This window comes from Falco peregrinus, chromosome 6 (assembly GCF_023634155.1).
Source record: "Falco peregrinus isolate bFalPer1 chromosome 6, bFalPer1.pri, whole genome shotgun sequence".
Classification (NCBI taxonomy): Eukaryota; Metazoa; Chordata; class Aves; order Falconiformes; family Falconidae; genus Falco; species Falco peregrinus.
The window spans coordinates 80962494-80978567 of record NC_073726.1 but is presented as its reverse complement, the minus strand read 5'-3'; the positions used below and the strand labels follow the sequence as shown (position 1 = coordinate 80978567).

At 40.0% G+C, this 16074-nt stretch overlaps 1 protein-coding gene across 2 annotated transcripts in view; it reads right to left on the bottom strand.

Moving 5' to 3' along the window:
• Nucleotides 1-16074, bottom strand: part of BORCS5 (BLOC-1 related complex subunit 5) — a 78188-nt gene that overhangs the window by 15730 nt on the left and 46384 nt on the right. For both annotated transcript variants that reach the window (XM_055809282.1, XM_055809283.1), the window contains exon 3: nt 6276-6433. In XM_055809282.1, the coding sequence (XP_055665257.1) occupies nt 6276-6433 (158 nt within the window). The remainder of the gene's footprint in view (nt 1-6275; nt 6434-16074) is intronic.

Below are 16074 nucleotides of genomic sequence, written 5' to 3'. Positions count from 1 at the left end.
AACAAAACCAAAGATCAAGCAAAAACCACCTCCACAGAACTTCCCCCTTAACTCCATTCTCTGAAGGGACACTGTGACCAAAGCATGGCAAATCCCAACCACTCCAAATCTTTCTGCTCAGAGAGAGACAGGGCTAAGAAAAGTGACTGTGGTGCATCACACAGTAGAAACGAAGTGTGCTTGCAGCAGATACACACCCTGAGCCCTGGTTAATGGGTGCAATTGGATGCACTGCATCAAACCAGTCCCCAGCCAGGCAATGTCCTTCCAAGGTTTCTGGCCCAGGATTCATTCATTCCTGGTGATGGAACAGCCTCCTGCACTTAAGACTTTTCCCTTTACCACCACCTTCAAAGTACTTTGCCCTTTTATCTGCACCAGGGAATATCAAACCTTTACAATGTGTTGCTACCCCTGCCAGCCCTCTCTCTTCTAATGAGAGGGGTTCAAAGCCACAGCCCCTACCATAGCAAACCCACCCTTCCCTCAGGGTGGAACAAACCCGTGTTGATGACCTCTGCAGGCCACATTCCCCAGCACATTTTGCCACTAGGTGACAGGTCTCTTTGATAAAATAAATCTCAATGTCATGGAAACAACGTAGTTGTGATAAAGGTCAAAAAGCCACAAGACATTCACAAAAAATAAACTGAAATTCCTAAATCCCCAAATTACTGGGCATGTTTTACATCACACGTGGTGACAGGAGTGGCTGAATCACAATTTATGAGTCTTAAATGCATGGGATAAGCTAAAATGTGCTTGTATATAAAGCTTGTGTTTAAAAGTGCTTTTCTTGTTAGTCTGTCAAATGCACTAAACTTGCTGCTTATAGAAAATAATGATTTAACTCCTGTGCATAATTTTAAACAGCTGAAAGATATTGGGAGACACTATGCGGTGTATGTGTGGCTTCAAATGTTGTTTACTTGCCAAATAGTAAGGGATTTATTTCTAGACATCTTAACTACATACTAGAGAAGCCCATTACAATTACTTTCTGCAGCAAGCTGGTAAAGAAAGAACACAAAACAAACAAATAAAAAAGAAAACCATACACATCTTCTGGAATATTTGTTCAAAATAATGAGCTATTCCCATAGCGGAATTTACAGGTATGAAAAAAGCCATGTACTGTAATTTGCTATATAGCAAACCAATTACTGGTATTAATGCCTGCCTGGACAAAAGTTGTTTAACTATTAAGAACAGTTAAGAACATAAAATTAATGTTTGTTATGTCTGAACATATCGGGGGGTGGGGGGGTGGGGGTGGGGTGTGTGCTTCCCCCATAGGCGTGCACCAGCTTAGACTGAGGTATTTTCAATTTCATTTTGTATTGTAAAAAGTGTTCGGTTTTCAAAACTATTGTCTGGAGTTCCTACAGCATAAAAGCTACCGGTAACATTGCATCGATGTTTGTTTTTAAGGCAAAGCATAGGAGTCCTTCCAATAATCCACTTTCAAATACATTTTAAGCAGTCTGTCTAGGAATGACATTTGCCTTTTGAGTAGCACATCCCTTTTGCCAGTATTGGAAGTCTAATAAGAAATGCTGAAGATCTTTTCATTCAAAGCTTCTTTGAAAGGAGCTTAGATGGCTTTCAGCTTCCCTTTTGCTTTCACAGAAAGAAGCTAGGCCTAAATCTTCAAGTATGACTAGAAATTCTTGGATACTCAGCTTCAGACATTTTGAAAGATGCGATTTTTGAAAGCTTAGCACCTTGTACATGAAAAATAATCTTTAAGGCGCTGAAACCAGAAAATTTTGGAAGCACACAAAATCAGGGGTGCTTTCTGAAAATTTAGCTGTTGCCCAACTTCTAGCTATACTACTTCCCTGTTTCCCATTCACTGTTATTCATCATCCCCTATGACATTACTCTCCACATTCTCTCCCTGCCACCCAAAGCAGATATCCTCCACTGATAAGGATTTAATATAAAGTATCCCTCCCTTTGCTTCATTTCCTTCTTTCACACAAATCTTACCTAGTATTTAGCACTGGTCAATGTTTGCCTTCAAACTAATCTTGGCAGAAATCTCCCATTTTACAGATCACAAAACTGAGGTGGACATTTGTGGTGAAGAGAGCACATGCAGCTCTCATAAACCAAAGAGCAGCTGGAGCTGCCCCAAACTGCAAACTAGGTATCACCGAGATCTATATCACTGTCATGACAGAGACAGATATGGGATGCAGCAAGTTAAAACCTCCTGTGCCGTGATTGAGAGACGAGACGCAGCTTGATGCAAGCAAATGTCACTTTAATTAGCCTAATAGCATGATTATATACACACAAGCAACTGTTACATCTTATTCTGATTGGTCCAAAAACTTGCATATTCTATAACTATGTGGCAACTCGCACAAAGATCTCATGCTAGATATTTAGCAATTCAGCAATAGTTAAAGACAACAATGTCTGCAGTTCTTGCACCACGTCCTTGAGCAAGCTGACAAACCGACCGCCTTATTCCTTGTATAGTCTCAGCTTCATACTTAGTCCCTGTTTCTATACCCTTCAGTAATTTCTCATGTCCCTTATCACCAGGGCTTGTGGCCCACAAGCTCGAGCACGTTCCTTTCAGCTAACTGATTGTTACTTGTGGTCCTGCTTCCCAGGCCCCTTCCTGCACTCCTGTCTACAGGTAGGACCCTAAACCCACCACAGAAACAAAGAGAAACCACCACAATTGAGCTCTTTTGACCTCACGCTGATAGATACTGCAATTTTTTTATTTATTTATTTATTTAAACATGTAACACCCCCAAAGCAGGCAGACTGAGACTGTTTTATCCCTGCTCACCAAGTCATGGTTTACCCCTGTGATTTTTAGCTTGATATATCACATTCTCCATAAGGCACGTTGCCACCTCTGTCCCCATTATTAAAAGCTCTGTGGCAAAAGCTCCAAGGTGCAAGTAAGATCAGTTTAACCTGTTAACTAGCTATAATTGCCTTTTATATCTCAGCATAACACGTTGCCTACTGGGTTTTAAAAATGCACCTTTTTCCTAGCATATACATATAACAAGCTCACATGGGTCCAACATACCATCAGCAGACAAACTAGATTCTGTTCCCAGGCCCATCTGAACAGAATGCCCCCAGAAGTCAATAATGTGGTGATTCATCCAGTAAGCTAAAAATTTTCATCCTACAAAATACCAAGGCACAGACAAATTACTCAGAAAATGCTGCACACAGGCTATTTGCTTGAAAACTGTCAAATTTTGTGAGATGCCATAACCCTGAATTAACACATACATAAATCCCAAACTGCTGTTCTGTTGTTTTTCAAACTGATAAGAAGAAAAAATTAAAAGGAATCCTAAATATTTCAGTTGTCCTGGAATTAATGTAGTATTGCAACAGATGGCGAGTCAGCTGCCAAAAATTAATATGAAACATAACATTTAATGCATAGTGGTTATTTTTCCCTAAGAAGATGCAAGCACGTCCTTTTTTTTATTTTTTTTTGCAACAAAGACAAAAGCTATTGTCATAAAAATAAGTCCATTCCAAAACCAACAGTTCAGGTACGAGTAAGTGTAACTGCTGAAGAGGGGCAGTTGAGTCACCTACCCTCAATCACAGCTTCAATTCTTTTCCCTTCAAAGAAACACTCGGGTAAATTTATTTCGCCTAGAGAATGAACAGCAAGCTGGAAGCTGCACAGGTTCTACCTTTAGGAGCAGATACTGATCCAGACAGCACACCATAAAGACATTCCGGCTAAACTGTGAAATGGGATGGAGAACAAAGCTTGACCGTTTTGGTCCCCAAAGTAAGGGAACGCACAGATGGGTCTGCTCAGATCTGCAATAACTTAGTCATGCAAAGTTTTTTGTTTTCCTTAACTTACTCTCTTTCTTATTAAGAACCATTTTAATTTAAATTGTGCACTGATTTACAAACCACCACAGTCAACTGTGAGTTATCAAGGACCAAAACATTTACAACAGTACTTTTGAGTTTTGCCAGAAACCAGGAAACTTTTTTCTGGCCACACAGACAATGAGCAAAAGATAATTTGCCCTGGGACACTTTGTCACAGAAAGACATAAAATATCTTGGCTGCAGCCAGTATGACTGTAGCACACTATACAGCAGGACTATTACTACACCAAGTACAGTCAGTGGCAGTCTGAAAAGTGAACATACCTCAGACAAATGGTAGGAAATTGGGGACTGAAGCTCACCAGCGTTTTCTATGAAAGTTAAAACCATCAGTCACTTCATAAGTATGTTATCAGAAGAAACATACTTCAACGCTTACAGTGTTAAAGAAAGGAAAAGGGAAATACAACTACTAAAATAAAGGTAAAAGAATTTACTGTCAGCTCACGCACACACAAGGCTTTCCACAATACACTTCATTTTCCCTTCCATTTTTACTCTTTACCAACAGTTAGCTTTGTCTACATGGCAAAACTAAATCATTGCTGACAAATGGGTGCAGCCAAATGTGATTTCCTTTGTCTACACTTGCAAGGAGAGACATACCCTGCTCTAGCTGAGCTGCACCCCTTGCTGTCAACAACTGTCAACAGCGGTTCAATTTAGTGCACCAAAGAGAGCCCAAACAATTTGGAAAGAATGATTTAAGCTGAGTAGGTCCCACCCGGCCCCTCCAGAACACACACGCAGAACAGCCAATGCAAGAAAAACATTTTAAAATTATTAGGAAAAGGAACAGTAAAAACCCACCAGATCTGGCAGAGGGATTGAAAGCATGTGAAGTTACTTAAGTGTTGTGGACCAAAAAAATCAACAACCCAACTGACTTGTCAGTTGCCCAAGTTACAGAGTCCCCCATTTCTCCTAGACTTTGTCAGAGAGGAGTCTGTGATAAAGAAGCTAGTGACAACATCAGTCATTGTTTTATTTATTTTACATTAAAAAAGAAAATCATAAGCCTTATAAACTGGATGAAAACATCACCACAGCTAATTTGAAAGGGACTCTGCCACTCACCCTACGGAAGGCAAATCCAAGTAATGTAGATTGCAATGGTGGCGCATACCATGACTTTAAATCATGTCGATATTCCCTCTCACACTTTAACAGCCAAAAGAATTACAATCTGCTTGGATTAATGCTGTACACTGTCATTAGGCTGGTAATTAAATCCCATTTCTGAGATTGTGTGATCTGAGTCACCAACATCTGCAAATATCTTTACATCTTGTGTAATAGCTGGCCTCAGATCTTGATACACCAAAGTAAAAAGGCCTTTTTAACGGCTCCCACGTTATTTTGGACTTACAACTCGATGATGACAGCAGCTTCTCAAAACAGCCCATGAATCAAATTTATTATCCAGTTTGTCATGTGGGATTTTCTTAACTCTAAGCCAATAGAGCAACAACAAATCAAGGTCATTGTTTATGCTGCACGAATAAAAATTAACCACCTGTTCAAAAATTTTTCTTTTGACACTGAGAGGTATTTGGTCTCACGGACTATTAACATATGCAGCCTTCACCAGTTCTTCTACACATCTGGGAGTATGTGAGAAAACACTCCTCAACAGCAGCCTCTCTCATGCCAGTCTGTCTTGACTTAAAAAAAATGTCAGCAATCCTACCACTTCCATCAGTAGTCACACATGAGAAAGATAATCTAATTGCAGGATGCTCATCCCAGGAATTAATTTCCTCCCCAACAGTTTCAGTGAATATTTAAGATGATCAGTGATTTTTCAAATAACGGTTTAGTGGTAAAAACAGCAGTACCGGAAGACCTTTTTGCCATATGGATCAAAGAAGAGACAGCATGTTATGGACTTCGAAAACAAGTCTACCTCTAACAAATCTGTGGAAGAAAGAAATAAATGGAATACTACCTTCACCAAACAAGATGTTCAGATATCCATTTCTTTCCTTAAATTAGAGCCTAACCATGAAGCATAACAAAATGTATGCTATACAGATCTAAATAAGGAACGTTACCTTTAAAAATTCCAGTCACCTTTTACTTCTTCAACAGTTACTTGCAGTACTTGCCATACCAGACAAACGGTCGCTGTTTACGGCCAGGAATTGTAAGGCACTAACCCATAAACACACCACCTAACAGCAACCACAATGAAAGCCAGGAAACTTTGCTTTAAGTGCACACCCACAATGTTCCTCTACAGGGTTTACTTTGAAGTGGACAGTTTCAAGTGAGCCGTGGCCACCTCCAGTGAGCGTTCATAGCAGAAGGTGGCCCAGCCGATGCCCCGAGCCCCTCCCCACCAGAAGCAGGCATGCTGCAGGCAGTACCTCCTTGATCCGCTTCACAAGCGCATTCTGATCAAAGGCAACTGCTTCCGCGCACTGATGAAGATGATCTTGGTACCGGAGACACAGCTGCAGCACCTGCTGGGGGTCCAGCTTCTCTAGTTTGGTGTTAGTCGGGGAGGTCTGCCCACTGAGGAGTCCTACAAGGCAAGGGAAAGATCAGAGTTAATATGATGGTTCATGTAGCTAATTCAGCTGCAAGCCAAAAAGCAGCAGTACAAACCCAGAAGAAAAGCTTTATTAGGGGTAATGAAAAACTAAGTCAGCATCTTAGGCTGCTAAAGGGATTTCAGCAATGTAATAGTCTAGTGAAGGCTGAAAGTGGGAAGGGTATGGATCGAAAATTTATGGACGTTTAGGATTTATAGCAGTGCAAAGAACAGTTTGCCATACAGCTCAGCCCTCCTTGACAGAACTTAAAACACAGACTCTAAATGTACATCAGCCTGGCTTTCAGCAATATGCTGTGTAAAACAAGTCCTGTTTCTTCTCCTCCACAAACAATTCTAAGCTGTCAAAAATTAACCCCCTCCTCATTTATGTAAGCCAGAAGGGGAAGGAGTTGAGATCTACACACGCATATGGGCATAGGACTCAAATTATTTTCATTAGAACCATGCTGTCAAAACCAGAGCTCTAAAAATTCACTGGTCCTCCAAAACAAACCTGAATAAAAAAATTACCCACTGAAATTATTAGGGGTGAAATGTCCGTGTTTTGCCTACCTTGCCTTTTTTAAAGCTTCAGAACCCTTTCATCCATGAAGATTTTTCTTTACAATCTCAAAGACTAGCAATATACACTTTTTTTTTTTTTTTTTTTTTTTTTTTAACATGGAATTAAGATCCTTACCTACTCACGTGACCAGGCTTCACAAAAAGCTTACCAAAAAATGGTATTTGACTTAAAACTCAGACACTGGAAATATCCAGAGGAACAAAATTGTACAGAGAATTTTCTCTTGCCCATTGTTTGTTGCCTGCACAGCAAAACTTGGGAACCTTTTCTGAGCTCAAGTATACATATGCCATACTGACCACTTTGCCCAAAGCTGCTGGAAAAAATGATGTTAAACTCTAACGTCTTGTTGTTTTGGGTGGGTTTTTTTGGTTTTTTATGTTTTTGGGGTTTTTTTTGCTATTTCAGTTACTTTCATTTTCCTTCAGCATTAGTACAAGTTTTTTCTTGATGGGACACCATCTGTGACAAACAGCACATACACACAATCTGCTTTTCCCAAAACATCCGTCAAGCTATGTAAACTGAATTCAGTGACTGCATGCATGTGCTCTTTGGGACTCTCAGTTTACAGACAGGAAAAGACATTAAAATAGCAAATGTAAGCAAGTATCACACCAAGCAATTAAAAAGTAATAAATGCCAGCTATTTGTATTGGAAAAGTTCTTCTAAGAAATGTACCTCAGTGGGAAATGGAAACTATTTTGGATGGCCCCCATGCCTATTGGAAGCTACAATTGGTGACACCAAGTTCTTACCAAAACAAAAGAACAAGATAGAAACCAAGATGTAAGTCAGAAGCATCTGATGAATTTGACAAAGTTAAACCTCTCTGAAACATTTGTAGACAGAAATGAAAACAAAACTAGGACAGCAACTTCATCAGACATGATGGAGTAGGTTTACTTTTCATCAACACTCAACATTTTATTCTCTCAGGCTCTCAACTATCCTTTGACAAACCTTCTTCTTTCCTCATCTTAAGAGGGGAAAAAAAGAAGGTAATTTTGTTTAACTGACTTGCTGCCCACTCTAATTGCCCTGCCTGACTCAAGGTCAGGAGAGGAAACAGATGCTTCACCTTTTAGTCTCAAAATCCTAGGCAATAGTCAAATTATTTTTAATGTTTTAGAAAGAATAATCTTAAACAAAATCTTCGGTCCAACAATATCATTTGCAAATCTTTCAGGCCTACTTTCGGCTGATATTCAAAATTAACTGGGAGCAAGCCCACTGAATTAAATAAGACTTTCTTAAAATGTGTATGTTACATCTCCTAGTGTTTCCTCAGTTTGTTAATTCTGATCTTCTATGAAATTATCTTGTCAGGATAAATGTTCAAATACTGTTGTCAACTTTTAATATGTTGAATGTTCGCATAGGAATAAAGAGTTCACTGTACACCTCAGGCAGTTGTCCTGTTTCTACACTGATCAAATGCATGATGCTATCAACAAACTAATTTTCTCCTATTACTAATCTCTCACCAACTTCAAGAGGAGGAAGAAAATTAGACTCTATTTAAGAGATTTAATTAACATAAAATGTGTATTTTGGCCAACTTATGCTGCTTATGAGAATTTTGAAGCAGAACAGGCCAAGGACTGTAAAATGAGCTATAAAGGAACATGCTACTCAAACTTATATTAGGTATTTACAACCTTGTACAGGTTACATAATGCTAAAAGCAAAATTAATAAACCCTAAGGAGCCTCTTATTCACAATCCAGAAGAACACAGGCTCAAGTGATGGGAGATGTTAACTGTTCAGCTGGAATTCCTTCAGAAGGCGGCAGAGGTGGAAATACAATCCAGTACAAATGTTTGGAGTAGCAATAAAAAACAAACATATGCTGCTTGAAGATAGACTATAGTATTATTTTGGGTGATGCAGTAGGGAGAAGCCAAAGTAATTAGCTTCTCCAAAGACCTTTGGGCTCATGCTGAAAATGCCAGAAAACAATTTAGCTTAGAGTTTGAACTTGCAATAAAGGAAAAAGTAAACAGCAGCATCAAAAAGGCCACGCAGCCTTCCACCTGGCAGAAATTCCCCATCGTCAAAATGTCAAACCACCATTTTTTGTTGTTCACAGTAACTACTTACTACCTGTGCTATAAATATTAACATTTTCTTAACATTAACATGCAGCACAAGACAGACACCAATCTCTTCCAGCAGTTCCAGAAGAGGGTCACAAAAATGGTCAGAGGGCTGGAACACCTCTCCTGTGAGGAAAGGCTGAGAGAGTTGGGAGTTGTTCAGCCTGGAGAAGAGAAGGCTCCAGGGAGACCTTATTGTGGCCTTTCAGTACTTAACGGGGGCTTGTAAGACAGATGGAGAGAGACTTTTTACAAGGGCCTGTAGTGACAGGACCAGGGACAATGGTTTTAAACTGAAAAAGGGTAGATTAGATTGGACATAAGTAAGACATTTTTCATGGTGAGCATGGTGAGACACTGGAACAAGTTTCCCAGAGAAGCTGTGGATGCCCCATCCCTGGAAGTGTTCAAGGCCAGGCTGGATGGGGCTTTGAGCAATCTGGTCTAGTGGACAGTGTCCCTGTCCATGGACTAGATGAATTCAAGGTCCCTTCTGTCCCAAGCTATTTTATGACTATGATTTTATTAATTACATTTTTTAGTAAGCCAGGAGCTTTGCTCCAAAAGAGCAGATGACAACAGTAAGTCATCTTGAAACTTCACGGAAGAGAGACTGCAACCATTCAAATCCTGGAGAGGTTTCACCAGGGAAGCCCAAGAGTTAGAAACAGAGAGATGCAGGGCTGGAAAGGACCCCCACCCCCCATGCCATGGAACCCTGATCTCTTCCCTTCCTCCTCTCCCCAGCAGCAGGCAGTGAGCCCAAACAGGTTTCATGCAATACCACCTTCAAGAGCTCTGCACTTGAGAGACAGCAGCATACTTCCCTATATCCATGGAAAAACTTGAGACCCACAAGGGAAAGAAACCCTGAACCAAAAGTGAGACACAGAAAAGGACAGGGGGTTAAAAAGGGTACTGCTATTGTCTTTTGCTCCTGTACTAACAGAAAGCTGGGGAATTATCTAAAAGCCTCTAGCAATTCAGCACTGAGAGAGCATTTTTAGAGCAAGGAGATGGCTAGCACTGCAAACCTCCAGATATTATTAAACAACTTTACTTCTGAAAACTGCTGCTTCCTTCTTAAAGCCATGCCCCACACTTTGAACTCTCCACTGAACAGGGCCGTCCCTCAGTGACTGGTCTACATGTGATTTGTGAGAGGATATTAGATCATATCTGTTGCAACAAAATACTTATTAGGTCACTCTTACAAGTGCCAAAAGGAGGAGAGACAGAGGTTACCGAGTGTTCAGGTGCCCTCCCAAAACAGCCAAAACTTGAACCTGGTCACCAGCACATCTCAGAACAACTAACTGCTGAGCTACTACCTCTTCTTCACTGAGGAAAAGGTGTTTCTGTGATTTTATCTGTGTGATTACTACTCCCTGCCTCCCAAGAACACAGTTTTGCTCTTAAATGGGAAGAAAACAGCATCTGACATTTTAATTTCTTACTAAATTAAATACTCATTTTTCAAGCTGTTGGTTCTCTTCCAAAGAAGGAAGCGCACCAGGAATCATCTTTGCACTGTCTGAAGCATTGAGAAGAGACTGCTTGGCACACGAGTAATGCAACGTACCCAGCGTGACAAGGACAGGAGGCATGGAGGATGCCGTGGCTTGGGGAAAACAACAACAGGGAAATGGGAGAACGACTACAGCAGAGCTTTAGCACAAGAACCAAAAACACTTTGGCAACTGCCAAACATGCAGTCTTGGCTATCAAATTACACTGTACAACAAGTAAGAAGACAGACCACATTATATGCCTGCCACAATGAAGAGAAGTCAAGATTTCCCACCTACTCTGGATACATCTGATCAGTAAACAGCATGCCCATCGAGGTGATAAACAGCAGCTGGGACAAAGAAAGATTCACATTTCAGCTCCGAAATGGTGCTTTAGAAAAAAACAACCCAGTACACCAAGTATGTCGTGCATAGAGAAATACCATACATCACTACAAGGCTTGCTGACCCACAGACTTGACAAATCTGTTATTGTTTCCATATTCCTTGGCAAAGCAGAGGCATGTTAAAACCATTTTCCTCCTACTTAGTCATCTCCTTGTTGGTTCCAGGTCAATGTACACTTCCAACAAATCACATCCTACTGAGCAGAAGAAAACTGTTAGTTTAAAAAGCATTTTTATGACTAGAAGTGAAGTTCTCAAAGAAACACTTTACATACTATAGTTATTCTACATACATACAGAACACAGTAACCCACCATAGTTATGCTCTGCTGCTTTAATGGACAATCCTAAAACCAGCATGAGTGCTTTCTACCCTGAAAAGTATTAATTATTCTTTTTAACTTCTGTATTTCCACTGTCAATCCCCTTTTCAAACAGTAACAGCAGACATTACAAAAAGAAAACCAATAGGTACAGTTGTTAATTTATTATTACAGATGGCAAAGCACATGATGCTGTGGTCTTGTTGCTGATTTTCAGGCCAAAGAGGGTTGCTGTCATCAGCCAACCAATCTTACTGTGGAATGTAACAAAAGACTTTAAAAGTAACTCCTTATTTAATCAGACCAGAAGTCTACCTGGCCCAGAATACTGCTTCCAACATTTGACAACCGTGGACATTGAGAAAACAACTTCTTTATCAGTTCTTCTTCCTCTTCAACAACCTTCCCACCTCCAAAGTTATTAATAAAAATTTCAGGCACAAAATACTGTGCTCAGTGAAGCTATGATACTTGAACTGCACTAATCCTTTTTGAAAGGTATACATTTATCTCCACAATATCCTGTGGCAATAAGATGCTTATTTATGCACAGCGTGAAGAAAAACTTGTCTTCACTTGCTTTACACTTGCTACTCTGTAGCAGTTGTGCTGTAACACACAGAATCTGTACAGTGGGGTGTGCTTTCTCCCATCATCTTTTCCAAGCTTGAGAACCCCACTGATCAGTCTCCTCTCCCACACAAGACTTAATTTCTCTGATCACCTCTGTAACACCTTCAAATACCTCTGAGGCCTGACCTCCCTCTTTAAAAGCCAAGTCAATTCTTATACAATGTATAATGGTTTTATCTCTAACAATCGAGTTACTTCTGTAATTGCTGCTCCTTTGCTAATCAGCAACACCCTTTTTAAGAGCACACACTACAGTGTATTGCACATATCACTTCTTCTCCAGAGAGCAAGGATAAATGAAGCAATAGATTACACACCATGATTAGCAATAGCTTGTCAACTTTACAGAGGCATTCCCAGTTCTGGTACCTGTTTCTGTAGGTTTATTACTGTGTACATTACCATTTTTTTTCTAAAACCTCTCCTGTGAATGTTTCTCATTCATCCTTGTAAAGAATGATGTGCTACTTTTGTAGCAAATGCCGATTCAACTACTTGATCTTGCTTTTATGAAACTCTTCTCTGAAGACAATCACAAACTCTTCAGCAAGCTTCTGGAGAATCTAAAAAGCTTTCATTAAGCACGGGTTAGTAGAAATTTGTTTTCAAGGAATTTCTGCTCTGGTCTCCTGATAATTTCCTATTTAAACTGCCAGAGACTGTAATCTCTATGCTCTCCTAACAGAAGTTTCTTTTTGCTTTTTTGTTGGTGTGGATATCTCTTTGCCTACAGCTCCCCTCACACCGCTTTAACTACGATGTTCTCCCCCCTCCTACCCTTCAGCATCACCAGTGCTGCCTGCAACTTACTTTATTTCAGCTGTTCCCAACTTCTCCTCTTACTACCCTCATTTTTTTATGAAACTCCTCTTCATAAATTTAATCCAAGACAGTAAAACTTTTCCAGCTCTTCTATTCTTCCTTGGATTTGAGTGGATATGGTTACCATTAATATAATAGCATTGAGTTATTTCATTTACCCTCATTAAGACACCATTAGTTTTAGCTTAAAAAGCACCAGTGTTTTTCAAGTCTCCAGGGATTTTCCTGTGTTCCAAGAGTATTTAAGAATGATCAACCCCACAACTTGCCTCATCAAGTATTTCTAAAGCTCTTGGGAAGAAGCTACCCAGTCCGGTCAGCTAAAGTCTGGCCTCAGCAGCCACAGGTTAGCTATCATAGTCACCTTTCTCGTTGCTATTTGCATGGTGAGACTGTTTTGCCAGTACCTTCAGGCATCTTAAGTACCAAAAAAAGATCCGTACAAGAAACAGATGAAATTACATCCCTACAGATTGAGTCTTCTTTCTTGACCACTACTGCTTGCACAAGCTTGGAGGCAGCAAATTGCTATTAGCTGAGACCGAGAGCTCATTTCCATATATTCTCCATGCAGGACTTTAATAGGACGTATGGAAAAGAAATAATCACACATGTATGTTGAAATAGATGATGATGAAATCGCACATATTGATGAAATGCTCTGAATTTTAATTGTGTACTTCCCCTCTCATTCTTGAAGACTAAGGAAAGACTACATCTTCAGTAAAGTTGGAAGATTCAAAATAGTTTTTTTGGTGTTGGTTTTGTTTTGTTGCATAGCTCTTTGGTGGGGTTTTTCTGTTGTTTGTTTTGTTGTTGTTTTTTTTTTTTTTTTAAATAACACCTCTGTTAGGAAACATCAAATTTATGCACTCAGATTTAGAAACACAGGCCGCCCTTAAGAAAAGGGCATACACCACAGAATTACTATAAGTCAATCATAAAGAATCTGAAAGAAAATAAAAAAATAAAATCACTGCTACTCATCTAGAAATCTTTAAGCTCAAATGTGGATGGTCACATGATCTTTTTCACAGATCGGTTTATTTTCTAAAAATCTCACTGATAAAACACCTTGTAATAAAATACATATTCACTCCAAGACAAAAGTTGGCTTTGTCAACTGTGTATTTTCAATTCCTTTGAACTTTAATGGGGGAACACAATGACTGCAGGCAAACTGAATAGCTATTATGTGAGCAAAGAACATATTTGTATTGTGGCAAGGAATGTTGGCTGTAACAGCAGATTTTCCCTCTACTTTGGAGTCAGTACCATGTGATCATTTATTTCTGCATGGGTGACAGATGGGCTGAAGACTCTCATCTTGTCACATCATTTAACAGGCAACTTTTCTGACTACAGAGCTCAAATATGCTCTCAGTATGAAGGAAGTCTCAGCCTCCCAACGCAATGTTGCCTGTAAGCCATTATTCACCAAGATATATACATCCCCTCCCCTCTTATTCCTCCACCATTTGTCTTAAAAAACAAACAGTAAGAGATTCAAGACATTTAGGCTTCTATGAAAATGTAGTCTGCTACAATTCTAAAACAAAACCCCCACATTCTTACAGATTTCCACTTTTTCAGGTCACACAATTTACATTAGAATAAACTGAGATTTGGGGGTGGGGGGGAGGGTTGTTGTTATTAATTACACTAAAAGGCTATTTGTTTCTGATATTTCTGCTTTCGTATTGAGCCTCATTTCTGTCAGGGACTAGATCCTTCAAGGATTTCTATACATAATTAAAGCCTTCTCCTGTCACATAGAGATGGCTATACAGAGCCAATAATCTGCACACCATTTTTTGTACCATTGAAGCTTGTAACTTCCCTGATGTGATGACTTTTATCCTGTGCTTTGTACAACCAGTACAGCAGTTAGCACAATGGAGCCTGATCATGACTGGGACTTTGAAGACTGCTGCAAAACACAAATATCCCAGTGATGCAAAAAATTTCTAAATCAAAACTTCCATTTGGAAAGAAGTAAACCAGAAAGAAATCAGAGATCTTCCTCATTTGGATTGTTAAAAATCTCAATGTCCAAAAGGAGAAAATAGTGTACCATCTGCATGTACTGAGATTTCAGTCTGCAGTTACTTAGATGTGCCCCTCTGGAAGTATGAGATTGCCCAGCATTACACCTTCAAAAAGTCGCTAGCAGTTGCCATAAAATTGGACGCATGTCTACTGTTACCTTCTTTTGAAGCTTCAGGTAGGAAATAAGGTACACAATACACTCTGAAGAAAAGCACACAGCTGCACTTTTTCAACTAAAAGCAGACAAGATCCTACCCAGACCACCTCCCCACTAATATTTCACTTTCAGAGCACAGAAGTAATATGGAAAAGAAGCGTTTTTTACTATGCAGTTGCAATATTGTATTACCAACTTCCTGCAACAGGCCCCAAAGTATAAAAAGAGGCAAAAGACTGGAAAAATAGATGGGGTGATTTTCACAGGGAAGTGTGAGATGATGGTCCTGTGCCACGCAATAAGCTGTATTTACTCTGCAGCAACATTTATTTTTTTTTCAAATTCATCAAGAGACACCCAAGACCTACCACCATCTGATTATGTAAGCACATGATATCCTCAAGCTACGACTGACCCCATTATCCTAAGTACTCTGCAAACCCAAAGGCCAGAAGACTGACATCATTTCATAAGATGAGGAATTGAGGCACCAAGAGATTAAATGATTTATCTGAGACCACATGGAAACTGCTGTCCCTCAGCCTAATGACTTCACCACCAGAACATCCCTCCCCTTCTCTCGCTCTCAAATACCAAATGCCAGCAGGGCAGTCAGCAGCCAAGCCTACTTTCCTACCGCGCCACCAGCACTGAGCATCGATGCAGTCACCCCCACGCAGATTCTCAGACTTCTAACAAAGGTTCATGAGACAACCAGAGTCAAATCAACAGCTTCTTTCCTCCAGCCCCTCCATACATACTCAACTGATGGGAAGGTCCAGCTCCCACCTTCCTCATTATATTCCTCACCACAGCTCTGGCACAGAAAACATTTCACTTCACTAAAACCACAGGGAACTAATCCTGTGGTTTACTTTTTCCTCTAGGGTAGCAAATGGAATCACAGCACCAAGAGATCAAAAACTAGAGCTAGCCCCAGGACAGGCAGGAGAGAGGGAAGGAAAGGACAGAGGGGGACTTCTCTGTTTTATCAACAGCAAACTGTCACTTCAATTCTTTGCATGCATGCAAAGCACTGC